At 56.3% G+C, this 26,776-nt stretch overlaps 1 protein-coding gene across 4 annotated transcripts; it reads right to left on the bottom strand.

Annotated features, from left to right (window-relative positions):
• Positions 1-8,657: 8,657 nt before the first annotated feature.
• Positions 8,658-25,374, bottom strand: LOC135972099 (epoxide hydrolase 3-like). 4 transcript variants are annotated; one of them, XM_065579226.1, is made up of 8 exons: positions 25,285-25,361; positions 18,541-18,803; positions 16,779-16,864; positions 16,021-16,196; positions 15,092-15,220; positions 14,577-14,680; positions 11,701-11,849; positions 8,658-9,169 (listed from the first exon to the last, which is right to left on the bottom strand). In XM_065579226.1, exons 2-8 carry the CDS (start codon positions 18,784-18,786, stop codon positions 8,950-8,952), a joined length of 1,110 nt encoding a protein of 369 aa, XP_065435298.1. In that variant the 5' UTR covers positions 18,787-18,803; positions 25,285-25,361; the 3' UTR covers positions 8,658-8,949. The 4 variants fall into 4 exon arrangements, with proteins under 4 accessions (XP_065435298.1, XP_065435297.1, XP_065435299.1 ...); XM_065579225.1 differs by lacking the exon at positions 25,285-25,361 and adding an exon at positions 23,389-23,492; XM_065579227.1 differs by lacking the exon at positions 18,541-18,803 and having other exon boundaries at positions 25,285-25,374.
• Between the last annotated feature and the right edge of the window lie 1,402 nt (positions 25,375-26,776).

The raw sequence follows: 26,776 nt of genomic DNA, 5'->3' as shown, positions 1-26,776 counted from the left end.
CCCTGCATGTCCCGATTTTATAGGGACAGTCCCAATATTTGGGGCTTTTTCTTACATAGGCTTCTATTACCTCCCACCCCCTGTCCCGATTTTTCACACTTGCTGTCTGGTCACCCTACTCTTACCCCACAGCAGGTCGGAGCTGACCCCGGCTCCACTCCCCACAGGAGCCTGCTGCTGGCCTTCCGCCTGCCCCAGCTGACAGCCCACGCTTCTCCTGCCTTGCTCCCTTTCCATGCCCTGGCCTAGCCCACAGTCCCCTTCCCCTCTGCTGTTACCCCCGTGCTGGGACTCTTCTTCCCCAGCCCACTGCCCTCTCCTCTGGCTCCTGGGAGGACAGGAGCAGCTAAGGGGAAAAGGACGTAGCAGAGAAGAGCTGGGTTCTTCCAAGCAGGTGCGAAAGCCCTTTGTCCTTAAGGCACCAGGGATGAGGAGCATCAGGAGAGCAGGGGCTGAGCCAAATTGCGCCGTCCCAGAGCAGTGAGTCCCTGGGCGAGGCCGAGGCCTAGGAGCTCAGCTGGGCCGGGCCATGGTGCAGGTATACTATTTTCCTCCACAGTGATTCATGTTCTTCCTCCGAGAGACCCCAGTGCTCTGCCATTGTCCCTCGTTAGCCAGCGCTCAGAGCATACATCCTGAAGACTTGTGCTAGGACAGACTTGTTCGAACGGGGGGCCCTTGAGAGCCTGTGCTGGTCCAGTGCAGTGGCTGCCTTTTCCTCCATCTGTCCATCCAAGGCCACCCTCATCCAGTCCCATCACCGGCTGGGCGCCTCCCACTCATTCCTGCATTTATCCGCACGCACCCTGGGAGGCAGGGCAGAGCTGTTTTCCCCTCTGTCCAGTGGGGCTCTGAGGTACAGAGCCACCAAGGGACTTAGGTGCCTAAACCCCAGTTTAAAGTACCCCTGCAATCCACAAAGCTGCCACTCGGCTGCTGCCGAACACTGCAGGCGCCTCACATCCCCCTACATTTCTGCCTCTGGGCACACCCATGGCAGCCGCAGATTAAGCATCTGGACGCGTCTCCCACCCACAAATTCCAACGTGAGCACTGCCCCACTGCAGATTCTGTGGGGTGTCAGGGGGAAGGCACAGCTCCATTCCAGGCAGGGTAAACGGCAGCTGAGCCTGTCTACACGAAGGTTTGGGCTGGGCCAGCTGCAGCGGGGGATGCCAGCATCTGCTGGGATTGGGGCACCCCCGGCAGACCAGGCCCTAGGGGGTGAGCTCCAGTTCCAGCAGGGAGCTCCACAGGCAGCTCTTGGAGGCAGGGTGGAGGCTTTAGCCTAAGAAAGGTGAGCAGAGCAGCCGAATGAGGAGTGTGCCTCAGCGAGAGAAAACCGCTCCCTGCTGGAGGGACGAGCACAGATCTATTTCAAGGGGGCTGGGACAAGGTGGCCCCAGTGCTGGGACTCTCCAGTTTCCCTGCAGCAGCAGGCCGAGTGTCACAGCCTCTCCCTGTACATGAATCGCGTACAGGGCTCGTCCATCCCAGGAGAATGTCTGGCCCGGCCACATGGGGGCGCCAAACGGAATCACAGATGAATCCTGAGACAGTCGAAGGCTCCACCCAGAGCAGCCCAGCCTAGGGCACGAAGCTTCCCCCTCACTCCCACCCCCCGTTGCACTGCCCTTGCTGGCTCTAGTGCCCAGCGCTCTGCCCTAGAGCCCCCACTGAGCCCAGCCACAGGAACCCTGATTCTCCATGGGTGGCTCTTAACTCCTCCTGCTTGGGAACTGGGCCCGATCTCAGTGGGAGATGGACTGTGAGAGGCCTCCCTGCCCCCCAACCTCCTGAATTCCCCAGCCCTCTATTTACCCCTGATGAGGGGACAGGCCTCTCCACATGTCCCCTTCCTCCAGCAGACAGGGCTCCCCACCCTGCTTCCAAGCCCACCCCAAGGCCCAGCTGGTGTAACAGACAGATTCTAGCACAGAGTGTGGCAGGGCCAAGAGCTGCCAAGTGCCTGGTGGAGGGGTCTGGACTGGGGCGGCCCGTCCGTATAGGCGAACTAGGCGGTTGCCTAGGGGGCCAAGTTAAATAGGGCACCAAATTCAAGGAAAAAAAAAAAATAAAAAAAAAATGAAGGTGTCATTATTTCAATTCCTGTGCGTGTACAGAGGGAAGATGAATTCTAGTTCATTTCTCTACATTTCTGAGAATTTATTAATATGTCAAATCTTGTATTTACTGCAAATATAAATAGTATTTTAGTGATTTTTTTTTCAATTTGCAACGTAGGGTCAAGATGACCCACTCCGCAATTTTGATCAACGATAACTCAGCCACAATGAACACATCCACCAGCGGCAAGAGCTGCAATGTTAGTGACACCTAATTTGAATATACATCAAGGTCGCACAGCCAGAAATTCACGTAGAGCGGAGATATCGCACGTTGATACATGTCAAATGGTCATTTTAACACACATCGCAGGTAGATGGTTAAGAATCGAGTGAATACTGTGGAAAATTGTGTTTCTTGGTGCCAAAGAATAAAGAATAACATCTTTCAGCATTATAAATCCAAAATGTGAGTATCTTTAAGCGTTATTAAACCTTAGCGTTATTAGCGGGCTGTATAATTATGAACTTTTCTTTGTTATAACTGGTTCACATGTAATAAATAAGATCCATAAAAGAAAAGTAACAGCATTAATGCTTAACAGACTATAAAAGTGATGACATCACACTCCAAGAGGGTAACCGTGAGGAAGGGGATTACTTTCCAAATAACCGGTGTCGGGTTATAACGTTGAAAATGGTCATTTTGTTTCCGCGTAAATGCTGTAACTAACTGTTTTCATAGGTAAGTGAGTATATGTTACTAATCATTGAACCTTTAAGCAGTGAAAAGACGTGTTGGGATGGCTGCAATGTGGTTTAAATCACCAACCATGTGGTGGGTGTGTCAGCCATCCTTAACGCTATAATGCTTGCAGTCGGGAGCACAGTACATAACAATATTCAAATGCCCCATGGCAGAAAGAGGAAAAAGAAAACCCTCAAGCGCTGAGTATAGTAAATGAAAGGCTGAGAAGGAAAAGGACCAAGCAAAACAGCAGGGATCCTTCCTGAAATATCTTCTCTTTAATCGCAATAAAGAAGGAAGCAGTTCACAGCATCCAGATGAAGGAATTTTACTTGGAGAGGAGGTTAGCTCACATCTGCATGGAAACAGTTGTTTGGAACATCAAGATGAAGGTATATTACTTTGAGATGAGGGTAGCTCACATCCACAAAAAAGCAGTTTGGAAACTCAAGATGATGGAAACTTACTTCTAGATGAAGGCAGCTCACAGCATCAGACTGATATGGAAGTGGAGAAAATTTATTCACCTTCAGAGACACATGCAGAAATTGAAGTAGAATGAAGAAAGGATGAGGAAGTTACAAACAAGTTACAGTATGGGGACCCAGCTTCATGGCCCAGATGTGCTGACAGTGTGCGGAAAATTCTCATGGAACATGGACCCGAACAAGTTCATGAATTTCCCTTCCCGAAGGATGGAAATAAAAGAAATTTTTCTGCTCAGCATTACAAGAGGAAACTCATTAATAGGGAAGAAATTCATCGAAACTGGTTACAATATTCAATGTTGAAGGACTCTGTGTTTTGCTTTTGAGGCAAGTTGTTTAGAAATCAAGCAATTGGTACATCACTTACGGAAAATGGTTCAAAGGACTGGAAAAACATCTTCAATTCTCTCTTCACATGAAAAGTACAGGACATTTGGAATGTTTTCAAAATTGGAAAGAACTTGAATTACAATTGAAAAAAGGAAAAACTATCGAAGAAAATGTATGTGTGATCAAAGAAAAAAAATATTGGCAACAAATATTAGAGAGTCTGATTTCTTTAGTGAGAGTTCTCGATGGGCAAAATTTAGCATTCCGCGGCAGAAAGAAAAAAGAAAAAATTCCGGGTAAGGGAAACTTTTTAAAATTTGTTGAATACCTAGCTTTGTTTGATCCAGTCATGAAGGAGCATCTACGTAAAATAACTGATCGTGAAACAGAGGTTCATTACTTAGGATAAAATATGCAGAATGAACTGATTCAAATCCTAGCAAATGCCATTAAAAAGAAAATTGTAGAAGCTGCCCATTCTGCAAAATACTTTTCAATAATACTGGACTGTACACCACATGTGAGTTATGTTGAACAAATGACGATCATTCATTTTGTGGATATGGAAAAGTCTGCAGATAAAGATAAAGTTGAAGTGCTCATAAAGGGACATTTTTTGGGTTTCATACCACTGAAGGAGACACCTGGAGCATTTAGGACTGAAATTATTCTACAAGAGCTTGAAACTATGTCATCTGTTGAAAACTTACATGGCCAAGGCTATGATAATGGGAGTAATATGAAGGGTAAAGCCAGTGATGTGCAAAGGAGAATGATGGAAATCAATCCTAGGGCCTTATTCGTTCCTTGCAGTGAGCACTCTCTGAATTTGGTTGGCAGTGATGCTGCTAGATGCTGTTTGGAGGCAAGCAGTTTCTTTGACCTGGTGCAATGTGTTTGTGTTTTTCTCAGGCTCAACATGCCGTTGGGAATTGACTCGCCATGTGAATTCTCTAACTGTGAAACCACTTAGCCAGACAAGATAGGAGAGTCGCATTGATGCTATGAACTTGGAAACATTTATGATGCCCTAATTGAAATTTCTGATGATACTATCTTTACTGGATCATCTGGCAATACTGCACGTTCAGATGCAGAAGCTCTTGCAAATGGCCTTTCCAAGTTCAAATTTGTGACTTCGCTCATTTTGTGGTATAACATCCTTTTCGAGATTAACCTCACTACTAAGCAGATTCAGGAAAAGAACTTGAACCTACATTCTGCTATTCAAAAACTGCTGCAAACTAAAACTATTCAGAAGTGCTGAAGGGTTCAAAAGGACACTGGGAGATGCTCTTGAGCTTGCTGAAGAAATAGACTTTCTGACAGAATTTGAACCAGAGCCAGTTCACATTCAGCAAAAGAAACAGCAGTTTTTGTCTGAAGGACGAGACACACCCATTCAGAACCCAAAACAAAGGTTCAAAGTGAATTTCTACTTCGCAGTCCTTGATACTGCTGTTCACTTGGTTGACGAAAGATTTCAACAAATGCAGCAGCTAGAGTCAGTATTTGGCTTTCTATATGATATCCACAGATTGCAAAAGAAAACAGCAAAACAGGTAAGAGAATTTTGTATCAAACGGGAGTCGGCATTGACTCGTGAAAATTCAAAAGACATTGATGCTACAGATTTGTGTAGTGAGGTTCAGGCTTTTTCAAGACAACTTAAACATTCCACTCCTGAAGAAATTCTGAAGTTTGTTTGTGAAAATAAACTCACAAGTTTCCAAACATTTTTATAACTCTAGGCATTCTTTTAACTTTGCCAGTTTCCGTAGCTAGTGGGGAACGTAGCTTCTCAAAGTTAAAATGGATAAAAACATATCTGCGTTCAACAATGGTGCAAGAGAGACTTGTTGGACTTGCCACAATGTCAATAGAGCATGAAATAGCTGGAAAACTTGATCTAAAAGAACTAGAGACTGAATTTTCAAAACTTAAAGCAAGAAAAGTCATGTTTTAAGAGCACAGAGTGTTTTTTATTTGGAGTGTTTTGTAAATACAGGTTAAAGTTCATTGAAGAGTTTTCTTATTTCTTTCCATATTGGATGTGGTGGAAATGACAGTTAAAGCAGTATAGCGTAATGGATGATTTTGGATTTGTAATGATAAAAATTATAATTAACATTTTTTAATGCATTTTATTTGAAATCAGACTGAAACATCATCTAGCTGTCATGAACAAATCTATTCTGAAAATTTCGTGTCTCTATTTTATCTGATCTCAGAAACATTGGTTGGACAGATGGACAGACAAACCGAAGAATTAAGCCTCTGTTTAAAGCTTAAAAAACATTTAAAGGAAAAAAGGGGCAAAATGTTTCCCAGTTTACCAAAAACCTCAGCCTAGATCTGCCCTTGGGGTTTGGGGCACCGATTGCATGATTCTCCTAGGATGCCAGTTGCTGGCAGCTAGTCTAGGGCCACCCCTGGGTCTGGAGCACAGGGATGAATCCAGAGAACCCGGCTGCTTTGGACGCTGGCTACTCCAGAGCCAGCTGCTTCTCCTGTGCCCAGCCTGTGCCATCAGCAGAGACACTGGCCATCCCTACTAGCAAAGGAAGGGGCCTGGGAGAAGGGGCTGCAGGCCTGCCCAAGGAGGGGTCCAAGGATAAGGTCCTGGCCTAGGAGCCATGTGCCCTGGGTTCTAGCCTAGCCTCTGCCCCATGCTCCTGCTGGGCTGTCAGACAACTCAGCCCCTTTGTGGGGGAGGCTGCTAGTTCTGGCCCTAACCTCTCTGAGCCTCCAGTGTGCAATGCAGCTCCAGCCAGGGCTGGGAAAGCAGAGCCTCCAGCGGCAGAGGTGACCGGAGCTGGGACAGAGGGGTGGGGCTGTGCTGGGGAGAAGGCAGGCCAGGCCTCCCCTGCTGAGGTCTCTTTCTAGCCCTGGGCACTTTAAGCAGGAGGCTGGTCTGTGGTTCTGGTGCTGGGCCAGGCCACCTGGGTTCATTCTGCCACAGACTCTGCACAGCCTTAGGCGAGTCCCTTCCCCTCTCTGTACAATGGGGATAAGGAAGCTTCCTCCCTCTTCAACCCAGGGGTGTCTGTGATATGCCCAGATACCCCAGTGAGGGGCCCAGGCTTGGGGACAGGGGTGTCTGTGCAGCAGCTGATGGAAAAGCAAAAGTGAGTCGTTTTACTGGGCTGGGGCAGCAACAGCCAACTCCCTCCTGCTCAGGGCCGGCTTCCGTGGGGGGAGGCTAGGGCCCTAGCAATTCGGACAGCAAGCAAGTGGGGCAGCCCAGGTGGTCTCCTGTCCCCCTCCCCGCCCGCCCCAGCCACTTGGGAGGAAGCAGGCACAGCTTTACCTCTCTGCCCAGTCAGTGGCTGTAAGCTGGGCTGCTGCCCCTACTTACCCAGTCAGCCCCAGAGGCATCCACACGCCCATTGACCAGATCCCCGGCCGTCAGCAATCCCAGCTGGGAACTGCAGCCTCTCTGCAAGCAGGGGCAGCCTGGGGCGGGGAGGGGGGAGGAAGCACAGCCCCACACAGGCACGTTCAGGGCAGCCCTAACTCACACAGTAAACACAGATCTCTGACTAGTCCTGGGAGGCTTCCCGAGTGCAGATCCCTTGTCCAAGGCCAGCCACACCTGCTGGCTGGTGAACAGCCCACACCAGGGAGGTTTCTGTCCCAAATGTCATGTATTAAACACACTCAGAGCACTGGGCAGCACTTTCTATCCATGGGCCACCACCCTCTGCAAATAGATTCACAGTCAAGGCACTACGGGGCCCATCCCTGGCAGAGAGGCACCCTGAGCTCCAGCCATATGCATGGTGAGCAGAGCACAGGGAGTCACTAAGGGGAATGGTAAGTGTGGGGAATCCACAGCAGAAAAGAGCTGCTTGCCCCCAGCCATCCTTTCTAGCGAGGTCAGCGCTAAGCTCCCCCCACCGCCCCGGCCCCACTGCAGTGAAACCCTGGCTCCAGGCACTGAGCAGGGGCTCCCACCTGCCAGGAACAACAGAGCTAAAGACCATTGTGACCGGAGTCCCAGGGGAGCCTGCACTGAGGTCACTCAATTAAGGTGAGCTACAAAGAATGGGGCAGACAATCCCCAAAGCTGGTGGATATTCCAATACTTAGATTTACCAAGTCAGCGCAGAACAGCTTCTGTTGTACCTCACTGGTTACCCAGAAGCTAACAGCACAGTTCCCTTAAAGCAACCCAGCCCCAGGCCTCCACCCAGACACCCAAGTCAAATAGGAGGAGGATCAATGAAAATCTTATTCATCATATCAGAAAGTTCTACCAATCCTAAAGAATCAGATACATTACCTCCCGGGTTAATGAATATTCCAGATCTTACCCAAATACACCCTTACAGCCAATTCTTCTAAACTACACTAAAATGTATTAAAAGAAAAGAGGGAGGGAATTGGTTAAAAGATCAGCATGGAAGATCAGACACGAGTACAGTTCTGGAGATTAAATTTGGAGTAGAGATGGTGAGCTTTGCAGTTGCAAAGAGTTCTTTCAGAATTAGTCCACGGGGTTATAGTCCAATGTCCATATTCAGGGCGATTCCAGATTAAAACTGTATTGCCACCCTTACTTCTGCGCTGTCTTCAGAGATGGGTGGCTGGAGAGAGGCAGCCGTTGGCTGGGCACCCAGCTCTTAAGGCAGTGCCCCACCTGCAGCAGCGCAGAAGTAAGGGTGGCAATACCATACCATGCCACCATTACTTCTGTGCTGCTGCCTTCAGAGTTGGGCGGCTGGAAAGTGGCGGCTGGTGACTGAGGGCCCAGCTCTGCAGGGAGCAGCACAGAAGTAAGGGTGGCAATACCATACCATCCTTCTGTGCTACTGCTGACGGCAGCTCTGCCTTCAGAGCTGGGCTCCTGGCCAGCAGCAGCTGCTCTCCAGCTGCCCAGCTCTGAAGGCAGCGCCGTTAGCAGCAACAGCCCAGTAGGAAGGATAGCAGTACCACAACCCCACACACAATAACCTTGCAGCCCTCCCACAACTCCCTTTTGGGTCAGGACCCATACAATCACAACACCCTGATGCAAATAGCTGAAATCATGATTTTTATTTTTATTTTTTTTAAATCCTATGATTCTGAAATTGACCAAAATGGACCGTGAATTTGGTAGGGCCCTACCTATATGTCTGGGAGCTCAGGGCTCCTCTCTGCAGGAGGGCTCAGGCAGGATCTGGAGGGGTGACCTGCTGCTGGAGGGATGGTACCCCAGGCACAAGACCAATTAGTGTGGGGGGCAGGGGCTTGGCCCAGTGGAGGGTCCGGGGCTTGTTTGCCAGGATCAGGTCCCTGCCTTGCCACACCCAAGCCAGTAAATAGGGCCCGCTCAGTCACTCTCCCGCAGGAAATGCCAGATCAGCTGATTGACCTTGTCGGGCTGGTCCTCGCTGACAAAATGGCTGGCCTCAGGGATGCGCCGCACGCGGCAGCGCTTGCACACATACTGCTCCAGGAGGGGGATCATCCCAGCCTCCAGGTACATGTCCTTCTCCCCCCAGATCACCAGCGTGGGCACCAGCACGTCCTTGCACTGCATGGAGCTCCTGCTGCAGGGAGGGGGAGAGAGAGAGAGAGAGGTGACCACTTGCCCAGGGCAGTGGGCACAGAGCCCCCTCACAGCACAGGGATGGTGGACAAAGACAGGAGGGTAAGCGGAATACGGGGGAGGGCGTTCAGGTTACCTTAGTGCTGATGGGGGGTGGCGCAGCCTCTGGGGCAGTTGCCTGACTGCACCTTCCTTCCCAGAACTCCATAGTTAGACCTGCTACCCCAGCGAGAGTCTGGGGGTCTTGTCTTGCCACTCACAGGCCTGGCAGCACCTGACTAAGGCCTGGTCTACACTACACAGTTAGGTAGACGTAAGCTGCCTTACATCGACCTAGCTATATCAGTGTCCACCCTACTACTCCTGAGGGCATTCTGCACAAAGCCTGGGCCTACTCCAGAAACACACTGGGGCCCTCTGCACCAGGCACATCAGGTCTGGGGTAGGCAGGCTCAACCAGGGAGGATCAAAGTGTGGAGGGGCTCAGTGTTGGGGTTTTGGATTCTGTGTGGGACTATCTGGATGCAGGCAGCTCAGTGTGGGGTCTAGGTATGAGGGAATCTGATGCACAGAGGCTCGTTGGGGGGGTGCAATGGGACTCTGCAGGGGCTTCCAGGTGAAAGGGGTTGGGGCCCAGCACGGGGGTCTGGGTGCAGCTAGTTGGGGGGGTCAGTGGCCTGGGGGTCTGGAAGTGGGAGCTCAGGGTGGTGCAGGGGGTGGGGCTCATCAGGATGGGGGTTTGAGTGTAGAGAGCTCAGTGGGGGGTGGTTGGAGGCAGGGGGTCTGGGTGCAGGGGGCTCCAGATGCAGGGGTTGAGGTTCAGTGGGGTGGGGTTCGGGCATGGAGGTTCTGGGTGTACGGGGTGAAGCTTGGCAGGGGTGTCTGGGTATGGGAGGTCCATATGCACAGGGGTTGGGCGGTTGGGGGAGCAGCTCCCTATACACTGCCCCCCATCCCCACAGCTTAGGAACGATGGGGGCAGGAAGCAGGGGAGGATGCTGAGCTTCCTGCAGCTGAGGGAGGTTTCTGGGGGTGGGTCTGACACAGCCCCAGCCACTCCATGCAGGGGAAGAGGAAGTCCCGTCCTCTCCTGCCTCCAGCCCAGCCGGGACTAGCAGCTAATCCCAGCTCAGGGTAGGAGCCACTGGCCGGGGTGTCCCCAGCCCTGTGGTGATTTACGTCACCACTGGCTACTCCGGATGCCTGAAATGATGTACCTGCGCAGCTAGGGAGTGGTGCGTGACTGCTCTTGGAGCTTCCCTTTGCTTCCCTGCCAGAAAATCATTTTTCTTCAGGAAAGCAAAGAAATCTGCAGGGAACATGAATTCTGCACACACGCAGTGGCACAGAATTTCCCCAGGAGTAACACTACAGCCTTGCTCCTGCTGATGTAAGTGCACTACTACTCTGACATAACTACTCCACCTCCACAAGAGGCTTAGGGCTTATGTCAGTGTAGATAGGGTGACACAGTGTCCGTGTCATCCAACATCAGCTATTGGATGTCATTTCTGTTAATTTCACGGCTCCCTCTTAGAGCCCAGCTCACAGTTCAGGCTGTCACCCTGGGGTGGGTGTAGGGCTCCAGCTAGAGCCCGGCTGCCCTCGGACTCCCAGTTCCTGGCTCCCCGTCAGGAGCCTGGCAGCCGCCCAGGCTCCAGGTGCGGAGTTCCCCGTGGGGAGCCGTGGGCGGGAGGGGCATCAGGGATATCTGGGAGTTGAGAGCCCAGGGAAGGGTGGGGGGCAGCCACGCACAGAGCTGAGAGCCCAGGCTCTCAGCCCCCTGCACTGCCCCACTTAAGTCGGTGGAATTGTGCTGGTAAGGAGGGTAGTGTGGATACGAATCTGCAGTGGCTGTAGGTCGACCTAACATAGGTCAACCTAAGTTTGTAGTGTCAACATGCCCATAGTTACCCCTGGCAGCAGGGCCGGCTCCAGGCACCAGCTTGGCAAGCAGGTGCTTGGGGTGGCCACTCCGGAGAGGGGCGGCAGGCCCAGCTATTCGGCGGCAATTCGGCAGATGGCCCCTCACTCCCGCTCGGAGTGAAGGACCTTCCACTGAATTGCCGCCGCAGATCGCGATCGCGGCTTTTTTTTTTTTGACTGCTTGGGGCGGCCAAAACCCTGGAACCGGCCCTGCCTGGCAGCACCAGACTCTCCCAGGGGCGACTACACCACAGATTTGGTTCTGGGAGCAAAGAGGGGCAGCAGCTCCCAGTGCACACAGATCCCCCGGCCCTTGGCTCTGGGCAGTGTCAGGGAAGCACGGGGTGGAATGGGATCCTACAGTCCTGTGCAAGCCCCAGCACATCCCTTCCCTGCCTCGGGGCTGCCACCCACTAGCCCCTCCACTCATTCCCTGCAGGGCTGCTCGGGCAGCCAGTGGGGCTGCAGCAGCCACTTCCCCTTCCTGCTCCTCCCAGCCCAGCACGTGTGCCCTCACCCATCCCATCTCCCCAGCATCAGAGGGGCAACTCACTGGGTTCAGTGTGCTGCACTGGGGTGAGCTCCATGGAGGGGCAGGGGCCCTACCTGAACATGTTCCTGTAGTAATCGAGGGGTGGCGTCAGCGCTCCGGGCTTGGAGAAGCTGAACACGTAGGCCTCCAGCTCCTGTGTCGTCAGGCGCCGCTCAGGGTTCTGGATTCCTCCCTTCCTGCCTGCCAAAGTGTCCTTCAACAGCTGCCTCAGGACAGACATTGCCGGGGTCAGGGACAGCTCAGATCTGGGGCCTGGTGAGCAGCTCCCAGCAGACAAACCATCATGCTCCATCCAGAGCCAGGTAGCCTAATCCCTCCGAAAGGGTGGCTCGGATCTGGAGCCTGGTGAGCCAAAGGGGTGAGGGCCTGGCTCCTGGCCAACAGACTGTCATGCCCCAAATCTTAGCTCCCTACAGAACCCGGTGAGCCTGCTCCCCACGGCAGGGATGGGGAGCCCCCATGAAATGCAGAAAGAGAGTTCCAGCTAGTGTCAAAAGCCTGGCGTATGGGGGCTCCCTCTCCCAGAGATAACCCTGCCCGGCTACTGGGACAGGTGGGGTGCTCCCCAAAATTGCCCCCCATTCTTCCTAGCCTGCAGGCTTAGCCTGGAGTCAGCGGCCTCCACAGAGGAAACTGACCTATTCCGTCTCCTCTATCCCAGGATGGGCCCCTCGCATGCTCACGCTGCTTCTCCTAGAACAGTGCTGCTCAACCTTTTTCGTACCAGGAACAAGCTTGCTGTCTGCCAAGCGTGTCAGGGAGATCTCAGGGACTGGTGCTGGTCTTAGCACTGGTCGTTGAGAAGCACTGCTCTAGAACCCCCACCTAGGGGAACCAGATGAGGGAAAGAAAAAATCGGGACACATGGGGGGAGCAAAATAAAAAAGCGCTGCCGACAGATATCGGGACAATTTGTAGGGACAATATCGGGATGTCTGGTCACCCTACCCCCACGTGGCTTTGATCAAGCAAGGGCTGTCTCCCCGGTGGTGGCCCAAACAGTGTGTGTAGAGAGGGCCGAGTCCTGCCCCTCCCCATGACAGAGTCACACAAGCATCCCGAATCCCAGGAGAGAATCCCAGAATAACGAGGGACCCTAAAATACATCTCCTCAGTGAGGATGTAGAGAGAGGTGGTCACACTGCTGAGCTCCTGCCTCCAGATCAGGCATGGACAGGACAGACACAGATGGGGAGGAGGGGACATGGGCATCACCAACCTGGATCAGCCACACACCCCAGCTAGCCCAGGATCCCGTCTCGGACAGGGCTAGTGCCAGCTGCTAGAGAGGAAGGGGTAAGAACTCACCCCCAGTCCCCACAAGGTCTCCTCCCAGGCTCTGAAGCAGGACTGTCGATCTCCTGGCCAGCATGGCGTTTTGCCTTTGGTTTTGGTCATAACCTAACAACTCTGGCTCTCTTCCTGACCCCGAGAAACATCACTAAGTTCGAACCTCACTAAGTTCAGGCCTCAATGACTTCCCAGAGCAGTGAGTTCCACCAGCTAATTATTTCCTTTCATGGGTTTGACTTTCCCACCTTTCTCCTGAAGTCTGGTTCTAGGCCGTCCAGAACAAAGCCCCTTGCTCCAAAGGGCCAGGGTCCTTTAGTATAAAGCTCAGCTCCCTCCAAAGCCGAGTTCGTTGGATTGCTATTTAGCTGCTCCTGCAGCAGTTCCAGGAATTACTGCCCCAAAGGCAGTCGGTAGCTTTTATCCCAGCCCCCCACCCCCACAACACAGTCTGTGGCCCCATCCTGGGAGGGTCACGCCCATTGTTGCCCCCTTCATTTCAGGTCTGTTGGGATATTATCAGCTGCCCAATTAATTGATACTCATTCCCGCCCCGCTCGCTGGGATCCCCCAATCCCATGCTCTCTAGCTGCATTACCGGTTCCTAGCTTCTCCCCCATTTAATGTGGGGCTGACTAGTTCCCCCTTCCCAACCCTGCTGTAGGAGCGACCTTTATCCAGCATGAATTCCATGATGTCACTCCTGCCCCTCCTTCTAGCTACTCCCAGCCCCTTCCCATTAATCTCTATCCTCCGCACCTGCTAATTAACCAGCAGTTTATTACAGCAGCCATTAGGAACGGGATGATCCCTAATTAGCATGGGTGTTTCCCGTTTACAAAGCAGCCACTGTCCCTCTGACTTACAGGGCCATGGTTAATACACACACAAAAAATGGTAGATTAGATTTCCACCCACCACTGACATGCAGCCACTGCTGGGGTGGAACCCAGCCACTGGGACAGGAGGAGGAGAGGGAGCTCAACTGGTGCATCCAAAAGAAAGCAGCGGGGTGGGGAGAGGGACAGAATTGAATTCCCTAGCTGCGTATAATCCCAGAATTCAGCCAGGCCAGCACCCTTGCAAAAAGCACCCAAGATCTTTAACAAGTGCCAGTGGGGTTAGGGCCTCTGTTTTACCCCCCAAGCTGAAAGGCAAGGGAGTGCCGGACGCAGTGCCAGTCACCACTCAGTAGGCAGGTTTTCTCCCCCTGCACTGTGCTGGCCCCAATGGTGCTGGGCCCTCACCTCAGGAGTCAGTGCCGATCCCAATACCCCAGCAGGGCTGTATGGGGCGCTGAAGGAGCTGCACACCAGAGCTGTAAATGTCTGCAGTCATTAACGATCCCCTGGCAGCTTTCCCAAGTCAGGGTTAAACTCCCACTGGGGCCATTCCACCCTGCCCTTCAGCCCTAACATGCTGCATAGTGGGTGGTTACCAGGTGCCACATCCCTCCCCAGAGGTGGCTACACCCAGGGAGAGCGAAGGGGCAGTTCTATAAATGGGCACATTTGGAATCCTAATTAAGCTGAGCCACGGCTGCCAGGTCCCTTCCCACTCCCCTCCTCCCCGGATCCCCAGCTCCCCCAGCCAACTAGCCCCACTCCCTGCTCCCACCTCCCCCACCCCCCACTCTCACCTGGAAGTCACCCAAAGACAAGAGCAGCTCAGGCAGCCTCTGCAGCTGGAATATGAATATGTAGATTGAGCGCAGCAGCTGGCAGGGGTGGCCTCCTACGTACTCTGCAGCGGGTGGGCAGAAAGGCAGACACTGACATGCTGAGGCTGGAGGGCCTCCTACCCCGGTGCCCCCTGGAACGCTCAGGGCTCCCACCAGAGACAGGAGCGAAAGTCACGCGGCACGTGCCAGTGACGTCATTTCAGAGCTCGCTTGGGCTGGCCTGGTGCTCGGAGAGCCTGCAGCCCCTGTGGGGGGGGGGGGGGGGGACGGGTTGGGAGCCCCAGCCACAATGTAGAGACCCCAGGAGCCTTCGTCTCCCCACCCCAAGGAGTGCTACTGTCACCTGGTCGAAACCTCCATGCTGCTGGCAGGCACCAGAGCCGCCTGTGCTGCAAGAACCAGCCTCCTCCACCCTGGACCTGCCACAGACCCTCGGGGGAGGAGCCCAGCACCCCTGCAGGTCAGAGCATCACCTTTAAGCATGGCCGGGTGGATGGCATTCATGATAATGAGCTTCTCCACCAGGTCGGGGTGATTCATGGCGAACTTCCACGCGATGGTACCACCCCAGTCATGCCCCACCAGGATGCACTTGGTAAAGCCTGGAAGCAGAGACAGCGAGGCAGACCGACTGTCAGGGCAGAGTGACGCTGGACAGAGCTGGACTTCCACAGTCAGGGTGCCCCACCACTGCCTCTCCCACCCCACCCGCCTCCCCCTCTACCTTACCCTGCCAAGGGTATGTCCACTTCTCCCACAGAGTTGCCCTACCCCCCGCACCTCCCTCCTGCCACAGAGTTGCCCCCCTCCATTGTCTCCCTGCTCCCCAACTGGGGCAATAGCCAGAGGCTCGGACAGCCTGGACAGACCAAGCAAGCAAGCAGGTGGGATGGGACACTGAGTGTCTGTCTCTGCTGTAGACACACCTGCTCATTGATTCAATTCTCACCCCAGAAATGGAACTCCCGACTCAGCAGAGCACAGCCACGCTGCCACACGGCAGCCAAGCTCCGCCCACTTGCTGCTACGTGGCACCCAACCAGGGAGATGCTAAGGTTTGGGGTCGGGGGCATATCCCAGGCTTCACAGCGCCCCACCCAACCTCGGTGGTGCTCTGGGGTCGCCGTTGTCAGGGCTGGAGGAGAACCCCTCTGCCCCTTCTGCGGGAACAGGTCAGGCTGGGCACTCCCACAACTCATCCAAAGGGGGAGCCATCTGGGACAGTGCAAAGCGGGGCGCAGCAGGGTCTCAAGGAAAGGCCCCTCTGCGCCTGGGAACAGCTTGAGCAGGGAGGTTCCTCTCCTCCACCAGAGGGGCCAGCTCCCTCGCAGCTCGTACCTTCCCCAGCCGAAGCACAGAGGGGGAGGCCTCCATTCACACATGCCCAGCAGCCACTCCTCACCCTTCTGGTCCTTGGTGCCCAGCACTTGGATGACACCATGCACGTCCTCCAGCAGGGCCTCCATCCGGTAGTGCTGCTTCCCGCGCGGGGCGTCCGAACCCCCATAGCCCCGCAGGTCCAGCGCCACCACCCGGAACTGCCTCTTGAACTCCTGCAGCTGGTAGCGCCAAGCAAACCTGCCAACGTACACAGCCCTGAGCTCAATCAGTGCCTAGGGGATACCCTGCCGAGCCGGGGGGTGGGGGGAGAGTCCCCGCCAGCTAAACCTCGGGGCCATTCCCTGCTCCCATCCCCTCCGCAGCTGCCTGGCCAGGGCGCTGCCCAGAGCCGGGGCTGAGCGCGGGAGCCTGAGCTGTGCTAGCCAGCGCTCCCAGCACAGCTCACCCAGCATTGCGCGACACACCTCCGCGCAGAGAGGAAGGGGCGTTGCAGGAGGGACATGCAGCTACTCAGTGGCACCATCCTCCAGGGCTCAGCTCTCTGGGGAGAGAATTCAGGGTTCCTGAGCAGGCCCTGCCCCGGGGACGCGCCCCTCCTTCCGGGCCAGCCTTTGAACCAGTGTCCACTGGTGTGTTCTGCCCCTTCACCTGTCCTGCCTCCATCGCGCTGTCAGCTCCTCGGGGCTGCTTGGTCGGTGCAGCACCAGCACAATGGGGCCCTGACCCGCATGACTGTAATAAACACCCCCTCATCCCAACTCCTCACAGGCCATGGGAAGCAGGCGCCCCTCCCACCCAAGAGTAGCCAGAGAGACCTACCAGTTCTGGGGGAATCCGTGCAGACACAGCATGAGCTGCGCCCCCTCCTGGCCAGCTGTGACATAGTGCAAACGCAGCCCTGAGCTCTGCAAGGATGGGGAGGGGAGAGAAGGAAATGTTCATGCCCAGTCACCCAGGGGTCAGCTGCACCATGGCAGGAGCTGGGTGGCACCTCCAGGGCCTCTGCTGACCAATGGGGCTGCTGGGCTTAGCAGCTGGTGTCCCCCTGATTCAGGGGTGGGCAAACTTTTTGGCCTGAGGGCCACACCGAGTTTCCGAAATTGTATGGAAGGCTGGTTAGGAGAGGCTGTGCCTCCCCAAACAGCCAGGCCTGGCCTGCCCCCTCCCCCCGGGACTCCTGCCCCCTCCAACCCCCCCGTTCCCTGACTGCCCCCGGATCCCCCACCCCTGACTGCCCCCTGCTGCCCCATCCAACCCCCCCTCCTTCCTGACTGCCCCCCCAGGACCCCTGCCCCCATTCAACCCCCCTTTTCCCCACCCTCTGACCAACCTGACCCCCGCCCCCTGACCACCACCCCAAACTCCCCTGCCCTCTATCCAACCCCCTCTGCCCCCTTACCGTGCTGCCTGGAGCATCAGTGCTGGCAGCGCTACAGCCGCGCCACCCAGAGCACCAGGACAGGCAGCTGCGCCACCCGGCTGGAGCCAGCCACGCCACCGCGCAGCACAGAGCACCAGGTCAGGCCACGGCTCTGCAGCTGCGCTGCCGCCCAGAGCATTGCGCCAGCGGCGCAGTGAGCGGAGGCTGGGGGGCAGGGGGAACAGTGGGGGAGGGGCCGGTGGCTAGCCTCCCCGGCCGGGAGCTCAGGGGCCGGGCAAGATTGTCCCGTGGGCCGGATGTGGCCCACGGGCTGTAGTTTGCCAACCTCTGCCCTTGTTTGTCTCATCCCAGACACTGGCCTTGTCTGCAGCACCTGCCCCAGCTTCCCCTGTGCCACAGCCCCACGTCAGCAAGAACCATGGGGGACAGCTGGGCAGGAGGCTGGCAGAGCCCCACTGGTACCAGCAGGCAAAGGGTTGACAGTTCCAACAGCCTGACAAACTCACTACACCGAGCACACCACTTAATGGTGTTTACCCAGCAATGACATCATGGGACGTTTCCAATGGAAGGCGATGTCATCCCGCTCCTCAGAATCATTGCAGGTGGGGGGTATGGCTGATATTGAAGGAGTTGTGTATATGCATTGAACACATGGTTAAATGAGTGAAGTTAGTCTCTAAGCATCGTGTTACGCTTTTGTCTTGTGTCACCTTCCCATTTCCATCATCCTCGCTCGCTAGCTCTTAGCTCTCGCTCTTTGATACGACCTGTACGCCTGTTCTCACCCGACCTGGAACTCAGCCCTGTGGTGTTAGACAGGATGCTGAACCATCCCAGCTGGTGTGCGCTGTCCCTTGGACAGCTGACCTGCCAAGTCTCCGTGTTCAGTGGACAGGGGCTAGGCCCTACAGGGGAATGCTTCACAGGGGCTCCGGGACTGCGGTGCACCTATTGTTAACCTGCAAGGCAAAGGAAGGGCTGTCTGGGGGCTAACCGACTGGAGGTGGCAGGGAGCTGACACCCACTTAAGCACAAAGACTTCCTCTGGCTGGAGGCCGGGGGTTCCAAGGGGACTCATTCCTGGGCATCCCAAGAACCATCACAGGGGTAAGAGCTGCAGCCTGGACTCTGCAGGAGGATCTGTTCAGGGATTGACCCAGCCCCACTGTCCCCCCCATCCCCCTCCCCCCACACAACCTTAAGCTGCAGGTAGCGGTGCTCCCCATAGGAGGCATCGGTAAGGCACGGTGGTGGCGTCTCTCGCACCCTCCAGCGGAAGGCCCGACACGGCCCCTGGGTCAGCACCAGCCACGGCACCCACAGGCAGTAGGCAGCCCCCAGCAGGTAGGAGGCACTATGCTCGGCCAGCCAGTATAGGAGCTTGGAGAGCTTCAGCAGCAGGCAGGTGGGGACCAGCAGAAGGCGGTAGAGGGAGCGCGCCATCTCCTACGGCCCCAGGACTGCAGGGGGAACAGGCCAAGGAGGGAGGGGTCACACTGGGGGGCCAGCATGCCCTGGGCCTCTCCTCACAGCACCAGGGTGTGCTCACTAGCACTGAACATCCCACCTCCTGCTGTCACAGGGCCCATGAGCACCTGGAGTGGGGGGTCCTTAATGTACCGTGTGCCCAGTTCCCATCCCCTAGCCCAGCAGGGCCCCCGGACCATCCCACTCCCATCCCTAGAGGGCCCCCAGGCTGCCCTGCCCTACCCCGCTCTCCCCCACCCCAGCCCTAAATGGCATCCACATGTCAGCCTTGTAAACACGGGATAATACCAGGCCCCAGGCCAAGGGAGCATGTGGAACCGGACACTCCCCCAGCCCTGCAGGGAAAGCCCTGTGGAATCTGACAGGGTCCTACAGAAATTCCTCCAGCTGCCCAGCGAATGTGCCAGAGGATGGCACCTTCTGAGCTGGGTGTTTGGGGGCAGAGGGTTCTCACCTGAAATGGAAACACTGTCCTGGACGTCACACCAGCTGCACTCTGCTCCCATGGGCAGCACCCATGGGTTCCCCCAGCCCCAGGGTGAAGGGGGAGAGCACAGCAGGGGAGTTGTAGTGCAGCCAGGGAGGCCAGCCCACACAGAAAAACTGGACGAGCACAAGTCCATGTGGCCGGATGCACTGCATCCGAGGGTGCTAAAGGAGTTGGTGGATGTGATTGCAGAGCCATTGGCCATTATCTTTGAAAACTCATAGCGATCGGGGGAGGTCCCGGATGACTGGAAAAAGGCTAATATAGTGCCCATCTTTAAAAAAGGGAAGGAGGAGGATCCGGAGAACTACAGGCCAGTCAGCCTCACCTCAGTCCCTGGAAAAATCATGGAGCAGGTCCTCAAGGAATCAATTCTGAAGCACTTAGAGGAGAGGAAAGTGATCAGGAACAGTCAGCATGGATTCACCAAGGGGAAGTCGTGCCTGACTAACCTAATTGCCTTCTATGAGGAGATAACTGACTCTGTGGATGAGGGGAAAGCAGTGGATGTGACTTTAGCAAAGCTTTTGATACGGTCTCCCACAGTATTCTTGCCAGCAAGTTAAAGAAGTATGAGCTGGATGAATGGACTGTAAGGTGGATAGAAAGCTGGCTAGATCGTCAGGCTCCATGGGTAGTGATCAATGGCTCCATGTCTAGTTGGCAGCTGATTTCAAGCCGAGTGCCCCAAGGGTTGGTCCTGGGGCCGGTTTTGTTCAATATCTTCATTAATGATCTGGAGGATGGTGTGGACTGCACTCTCAGCAAGTTTGCAGATGACACTAAACTGGGAGGAGTGGTAGATACGCTGGAGGGTAGGGATAGGATACAGAGGGACCTAGACAAATTAGAGCATTGGGCCAAAAGAAACCTGATGAGGTTCAAGTAGGACAAGTGCAGAGTCCTGCACTTAGGACGGAAGAATCCCATTCACTGTTACAGACTAGGGACCGAATGGCTAGGAAGCAGTTCTGCAGAAAAGGACCTAGGGGTTACAGTGGACGAGAAGCTGGATATGAGTCAACAGTGTGCCCTGGTTGCCAAGAAGGCTAACGGCATTTTGGGCTGTATAAGTAGGAACATTGCTAGCGGATCGAGGGACGTGATCATTCCCCTCTATTTGACATTGGTGAGGCCTCATCTGGAGTACTGTGTCCAGTTTTGGGCCCCAAACTAAAAGAAGGATGTGAAAAAATTGGAAAGAGTCCAGCGGAGGGCAACGAAAATGATTAGGGGGCTGGAGCACTTGACTTATGAGGAGAGGCTGAGGGAGCTGGGATTGTTTAGTCTGCAGAAGAGAAGAATAAGGGGGGATTTGATAGCTGCTTTCAACTACCTGAAAGGGGGTTCCAAAGAGGAGGATCTAGACTGTTCTCAGTGGTACCAGATGACAGAACAAGGAGTAATGGTCTCAAGTTACTGTGCGGGGAGTGTAGTGAGCCGGTGTGGCTCCCCGCCGCCTCGGGCCAGAGTGAGGGAGCTCAGAGCCCACCCCCCAGAGGGTCAGGCAGCGACCCAGAAGTATAAAGGCTCGCCCTCAGTAAGACCCCAGCAGCCAGAGAGACCAGACGTCTCCAGCCTAGCTTGTGGCTGGGAAAACTCCGCGGCCCAGGGCGGCCGCTGGGCCTGCCCTGCGCCCGCTATCCGGAGGAGCTGCCGGACGCACCGATCAATCCCTGCCCTGACGAACCCATGGTCCTGGATCCCCCAGAGGCCGACACCAAGTGGACCCTGAGGGGGAGTGTGGAATTAGCCAGGGGCAGCTGACCCCAGTCTGGCTGCAACATTGCCAGAGCCTATGTCAGTGTGTTGTGGCCAGGATCCCCACTGACTAAGCAGTGGGCCGTCTGCCGCTGCTAAGGCCCCGAGCTGGGATGCAGTGGAGTGGGAGGGCCTGCGTCCCCCCGGCCACCCAACCCGTGGGTGGCAGTCTCCCCCTCTCCCAGGCCTGTTGAGGCTTGGGGCCTACTATTGTTGCTCAGCCCTGACTGAGGCTCTGAGCTCCTGACTCAGTGTTTGTTGCCCTGCCCTGACCTAGGGCCTGGGCTTAATACTTTGTAATCGTTTGTTGCTCAGCCCTGACTGAGGCTCTGAGCTCCTGACGTAGCATTGTTGCCCGCTCTGAGCAGGGCCAGGCTTACCGTGTTCTTCCGATTACAGCAAGAGCTGCCGAGGGAGACCCCACGGCCGGATGAATTTCCCAAGCTCACCGGTGTGTAGTGAGCCCCGGAGAGGGTCGAGCCCTGGCAAACCCTTGTACAGGGAGGTTTAGGTTGGATCTTAGGAAAAACTTTCACTAGGAGGGTGGTGAAGCAATGGAATGGGTTACCTAGGGAGGTGGTGGAATCTCCATCCTTAGAGGTTTTTAAGGTCAGGCTTGACAAAGCCCTGGCTGGGATGATTTAGTTGGGAATTGGTCCTGCTTTGAGCAGGGGGTTGGACTAGATGACCTCCTGAGTTCCCTTCCAACCCTGATATTCTATTATTCTAACACCCACGAGGTACCTGAGCTAACCTTCCCCCTCCCAACTTTGCTGGGATCTGCAGACACAGGCACCAACATCTCAGCCCCAACAGCAAGAAACCGGCCCAGCCCAAGCCCAGGGAGCCAGCTCCTGCCAAGCTCCGAGGCCCCCAGTCCATCGTGCAGAGCAGCACGGAGGCAGCAGTCTGCCCTGAGGCCCCTGTGAGTGCTAGGAGGTCTCTGCCAGAGACGGAGAAGCTGGGTGAGTGGTGCTAGAGCCCTGCTGTGACGTGGGATGGAGAAGAGCAGAGCTGGCACCTTCTGTGCCACTGGACAGCATGTCATACACATCTGCACACCCGGCATGGACTGGCATAGCTGAGCCCTGCCTCACTCCCAGCCTGGAGTAGGAGAAACATCTGCGGGGACCCACAAAGGGGCAGCAACCACCAGGCCACTCCTGGCAGTGCCTGGACCAGGACCCAGATTTAGGTTCCCAGGTTTGGAAAGTTCAGTGAGAGTTTTAAACCGTGACAAAGATCTCGCTACCTCAGCCAGAAGGGACCTTTCTTACCTAGTCTGATCCCCAGCAGAGCCCAGGCTGCAGACCCCACCCAGGGACTCCTGCATGGACCCAGAACTGCCGGCTGAGGGATGGGGCTCTCACACACATCCCACCTCTGGGTGATGGCGAAACCAGCTCTTCCCCGGGGAAGTTGTTCCAATGCCAATCCTCCTCCCTGGCAAATATCTGTGCCTCATTGCCAATCTGACGCTATCTCAGTTCAGGTCCCAGCTGCTGGAATTCGTTCTGCCTTTGACGGCTAGGTTAGCGAGCCCGGCCAGCTGCCTACTTGCCCATGGAACCCACCAGGCTAAACTGGAACTGAACGTCTAGTGCAAGAAGTGAGCGAGAGAGCGTGCGTCTGTCTGTCTCCAACTCTCCCAGCGCTTCTGTATCCCCCAATGAGCAGGAGCAAAGGGCACAAGTCCAGTGCCTTTCCCTGGGCTCCAAAGCGAAGCGCTCCGGCAGTGCACTGGCTCAGGAGGCAGTGGCTTGGGGGGGGTGACTCACTTGGACCCACTGCTGCACACTGTTCCATCCAGTGCCCAGAAGCCCCAGCCTCGAACCTGCACCCTGGCCTCTCAGATGGCGCAACAGGACTATAATGATCTGCCAACAAGGGAATTGTTTTTAAAAGCCAGGGGCCCACAGCTTTGACCCCCAGACATGTGTTCCCTCTGCTGGCCACACAGCAGGGACCACACTCCCCCCTCTGCCGAAGGTGGACTACCTCAGCACAGGATGGGGAGGGGGCAGAAGGAGAGGGGGAGGTGTCTCTACTAACTGCCAACACTCACCCACCCACCCAATGTCTGACCCCTGCCCTCTTCACTAGCCACCTCCTCCCCAGTTGCATTTAGTGCCTCTGGTTGCCCCCACTCTTTTACTATTGGCTCCCCCACCCCAAAGGGCTCAGCCCCTCTGTCCAGCTTGTAACCAAGTCTTGGGGCTTTTCTCTCCCACATCCTTCCCACTCGATAAACCTCTGGGTCCCTCTCAGCTACCACAGCCTCCCTTCCCCTCGGCCACCCCCAGTCTCACCTCAGCTCTGCTCCAGTTCAGTCTAACCCCGGCTGCAGACCAGCTTCTTCTGCATCCAGCTTGCTTTTCGGGCTCTGCACAAATACAGCCCAGCTCCAGGCCCCTCCCACCCTCTCTATTCCCTGTCCACGCTCTTTAATCTCCTTCACCCACTCCAGACTTCATGGCACCTGCACTGAATGCCGCACCACTGCCCCACCCAGGCCACAGGGGTCCTGGCACGGTGCAGCGTAGTGTACAGCACTAGCTCCTCTGGGCAGGGCTTGCCTCACTGTACACCACTTGCCTCACTGTACAGCACCATCCATGCCTGCCTTGGCCCCCGGCTCCTCCTCCATTGGGGGTGGGGTGTGATCTCCCTCAAATCTGCCCCCTGTGCCCGTCATATCCAGGTCCAGGAGGAAGAGAACACACATAGTGTCACATGCCAGGGCCATGTCTGTCCAGCCATGACCAGGGGTTGAACCAAGAGCTGAACCCATGAGCTCACCGACAGCCGGGGACAGGCCCGTTCAGCTGAAAGCCCACTCTGTGGCTGGCCCTACAGAGCATGAGCCCCCCAGCTCAGATCAGGGCTCAGGCCTGAGGCAGAGGCTCTCCCCGCAGTGGGACTTGGCTGGGGCAGCCACAATGTAGCCCCTGGAATCCAGTTGGGGTCACAGGACCTAGAGGCAGAAGGGACCTCTTGGGGCATCGAGTCCAGGCCCTGCTACGGCAGGCAACCCCGTCACCTGGTCCCTTCTCTGCAAGATGCCCCAGAGGGCAGGGCTGGGGGACAGCCTGTCCGATCCAGCCACGAGGCTCCTGGGGACACAGTGCACTCTAGGTCCAGTTTGCTGCCTCCAGAGTCTGCCTGAGCCAAGGCCTGGATTAGGCGTAGCCCAGACAAGGCGGTGGTGACACTAGCAGGATGTGGGTGTAACTGGGGGAGATGGCACTCCAACCAGGGAGCACTTCTTCATGGGCTACGCAGGCCTGTGGTTGGGGGCAGCCTCCCCGGGCACCTGGGTCCCAGCTGCAGCCTTGAACTCCAGGGGTCGGTGCTGTCTCTAGAAACTGGAAAGGGGCTGCCAGTGGCCCAGTCTCCACCATGACCAAGCCTCCCAAAGCAACTACAGCTCCGCCCTTCACACCCTTCCAAACCTGCCCCCTGTATTCCCAGTTCCTAGGGTCAGCTGTCCCAGTAATGCCCCCAGCTACAGCTCCAACCTCAGTCCTCTCTGATCCTGCACCCCATAGCCCCAGCCCCTTCTGAATCTGCCCTCTATAACCCCAGTACTAGAACTACAGCTCCGACCCGCAGCCCTCTCTGATTCTGACCCCCATAACCCCAGCCACAAAGCTACAGCTCCGACCCCCAGCCCCTTGTGAACCTGCCCCCCATAACCCCAGCTACAGCTCCAACCCCCAGCCCTCTCTGATCATGCACCCCATAGCCTGAGTCCCCAGCTACAGCTCCGACCCCCAGCCCCTTGTGAACCTGCCCCCCATAACCCCAGCTTCAGCTCCAACCCCCAGCCCTCTCTGATCCTGCACCCCATAGCCTGAGCCCCCAGTTACAGCTCCGACCCCCAGACCCTTGTGAACCTGCCCCTCATAACCCCAGCTACAGCTCCAACCCCCAGCCCTCTCTGATCCTGCACCCCGTAGCTGAGCCCCCAGTTACAGCTCCGACCCCCAACCCCTTGTGAACCTGCCCCCATAACCCCAGCTACAGCTCCAACCCCCAGCCCACTCTGATCCTGCACCCCATAGCCTGAGCCCCCAGCTACAGCTCCAACCCCCAGCCCTCTCTGATCCTGCACCCCATAGCCTGAGCCCCCAGTTACAGCTCCGACCCCAGCCCCTTGTGAACCTGCTCCGCCCTCTGACCCAGCCCCGGCCCTACCTACCTACCTGAGCTCTCAGCCCAGCCAGCCCGTTCCCTGCCGGCTCAAGCGCAGGCTCCGCCCTCATCCCGCTCAATGATTGGCCAGCCGACTCTCAGAGCGGTCGGTGGGCGCAGGAGTTCTCTGCAGCTGGGAGCCAATGAGAACGGGGGTGGGCGGGATCAGTGCACTCAGCCCCGCCCCCTGGTTGTGGACGCACGTGGGGAGCGCTCACGGCGCGGGGGGGAAGTGGAGGGCGCGATGGCCATTGGCCCAACACAGGCCGCGCATGCTGAGCCTGGGCCTCCCGGCCTAATGAGTCACGTGGCTCAAGGGCAGGCCTTGGGCCTGCTGGGTGGAGTTCAGCCCCCCCCTCTGCCCAGCTGCTGGGGGGCGGGGGGAGCTCCCCCCGCAGGGCCCATGTCTCAGTGATGCAGCACCCAGCACCACTGGGGCTGCCTGCTGCAGCCATATACCCCGAGCAATGACTGGGGGGCTCTCGCCCAGCCGGGGGTGGGGGGCTGGCAGCCAGGACGCCCGGCTCTGGCCCCAGCTCTGCTGCTGGCTGACTGCACACTTGGGCCAGCTCCCTGCTTGATGTCTCAGCTGCGCTGTGGGACAGGACTAGGGGGACCAGGCAGCTGGTTTTTGAATGGCACCTGCAGTCGAAAAGGACCCTGACAGCAGAGCGAAGGCAGGCTAGTCCCTACCTGTCCTGACTCCATGTGCTGCCCCCCCGGGAGCTGCGGGGGCAGTGCCTGCGGGCGAGAGCAGTGCAGAGTTGCCTGCTGTGCCTCCGCCTAGGACCCAGACCTGCTGACCACGGCCAGGGCGCAGCGCGGAGTCAGGACAGGTAGGAAGCCTGCCTTAATGCCCCCGCTGTGCCGCTGATTGGGAGCCACTGGAGGTAAGCCCGTGCCCCAACCCCAAGCCCCCACCCCAACACAGAGCTCCCTTCTGTACGCCAAACCCCTCATCCCTCACCCCTGCCCCACACTCCAACTCCTTGCCCCAGCCCACACCCTGAACCCCTCTGCCCCAGCCTGGAGCCCCCTCCTGCACCCCAAACCCCTCATTCAGAGCCCCACTCCCAGTTAGAGCCCTCCCCCCACCCCAGCCCAGTGAGGGTTGGGGAGAGGGAATGTAGCAAGTGGGGGTCAGGGGCTCAGGGAAGGTGGGCATGGCCTTGGGGAAGGGGCAGGGCTAGGGTGTTCAGTTTTGTGCGATTAGAAAGTTGGCAACCCTAGACTAGGGGGCCCCGGGCTAGCCAGGCAGACTGCTAGCTTGCAAGACTCGGGGAGAAGAGGTGGGGATCCCATTTCCTGGGTAACTGAGCTGTGGTGTTTCTAACTCAAGGGCTAGGCAGGCAGATGGGTAACACCAGCCAGCATGGGCAAGGTCCTAGGGAGCCTGAGGGTCTGTGTTTCCAGCAGCATGGATTCACCTGCATTCATCACAGCGCAGACCTAGCTGTACTGCAAGGGTGGGCGCGGGGCTGTCAGAACACAGGGGCTGCTGGA

Source organism: Chrysemys picta, unplaced genomic scaffold (genome assembly GCF_011386835.1).
Source record: "Chrysemys picta bellii isolate R12L10 unplaced genomic scaffold, ASM1138683v2 scaf164, whole genome shotgun sequence".
Classification (NCBI taxonomy): domain Eukaryota; kingdom Metazoa; phylum Chordata; order Testudines; family Emydidae; genus Chrysemys; species Chrysemys picta.
Note: the sequence above shows the minus strand (reverse complement) of the source record. Positions and strands in the feature narration are given on the sequence as shown.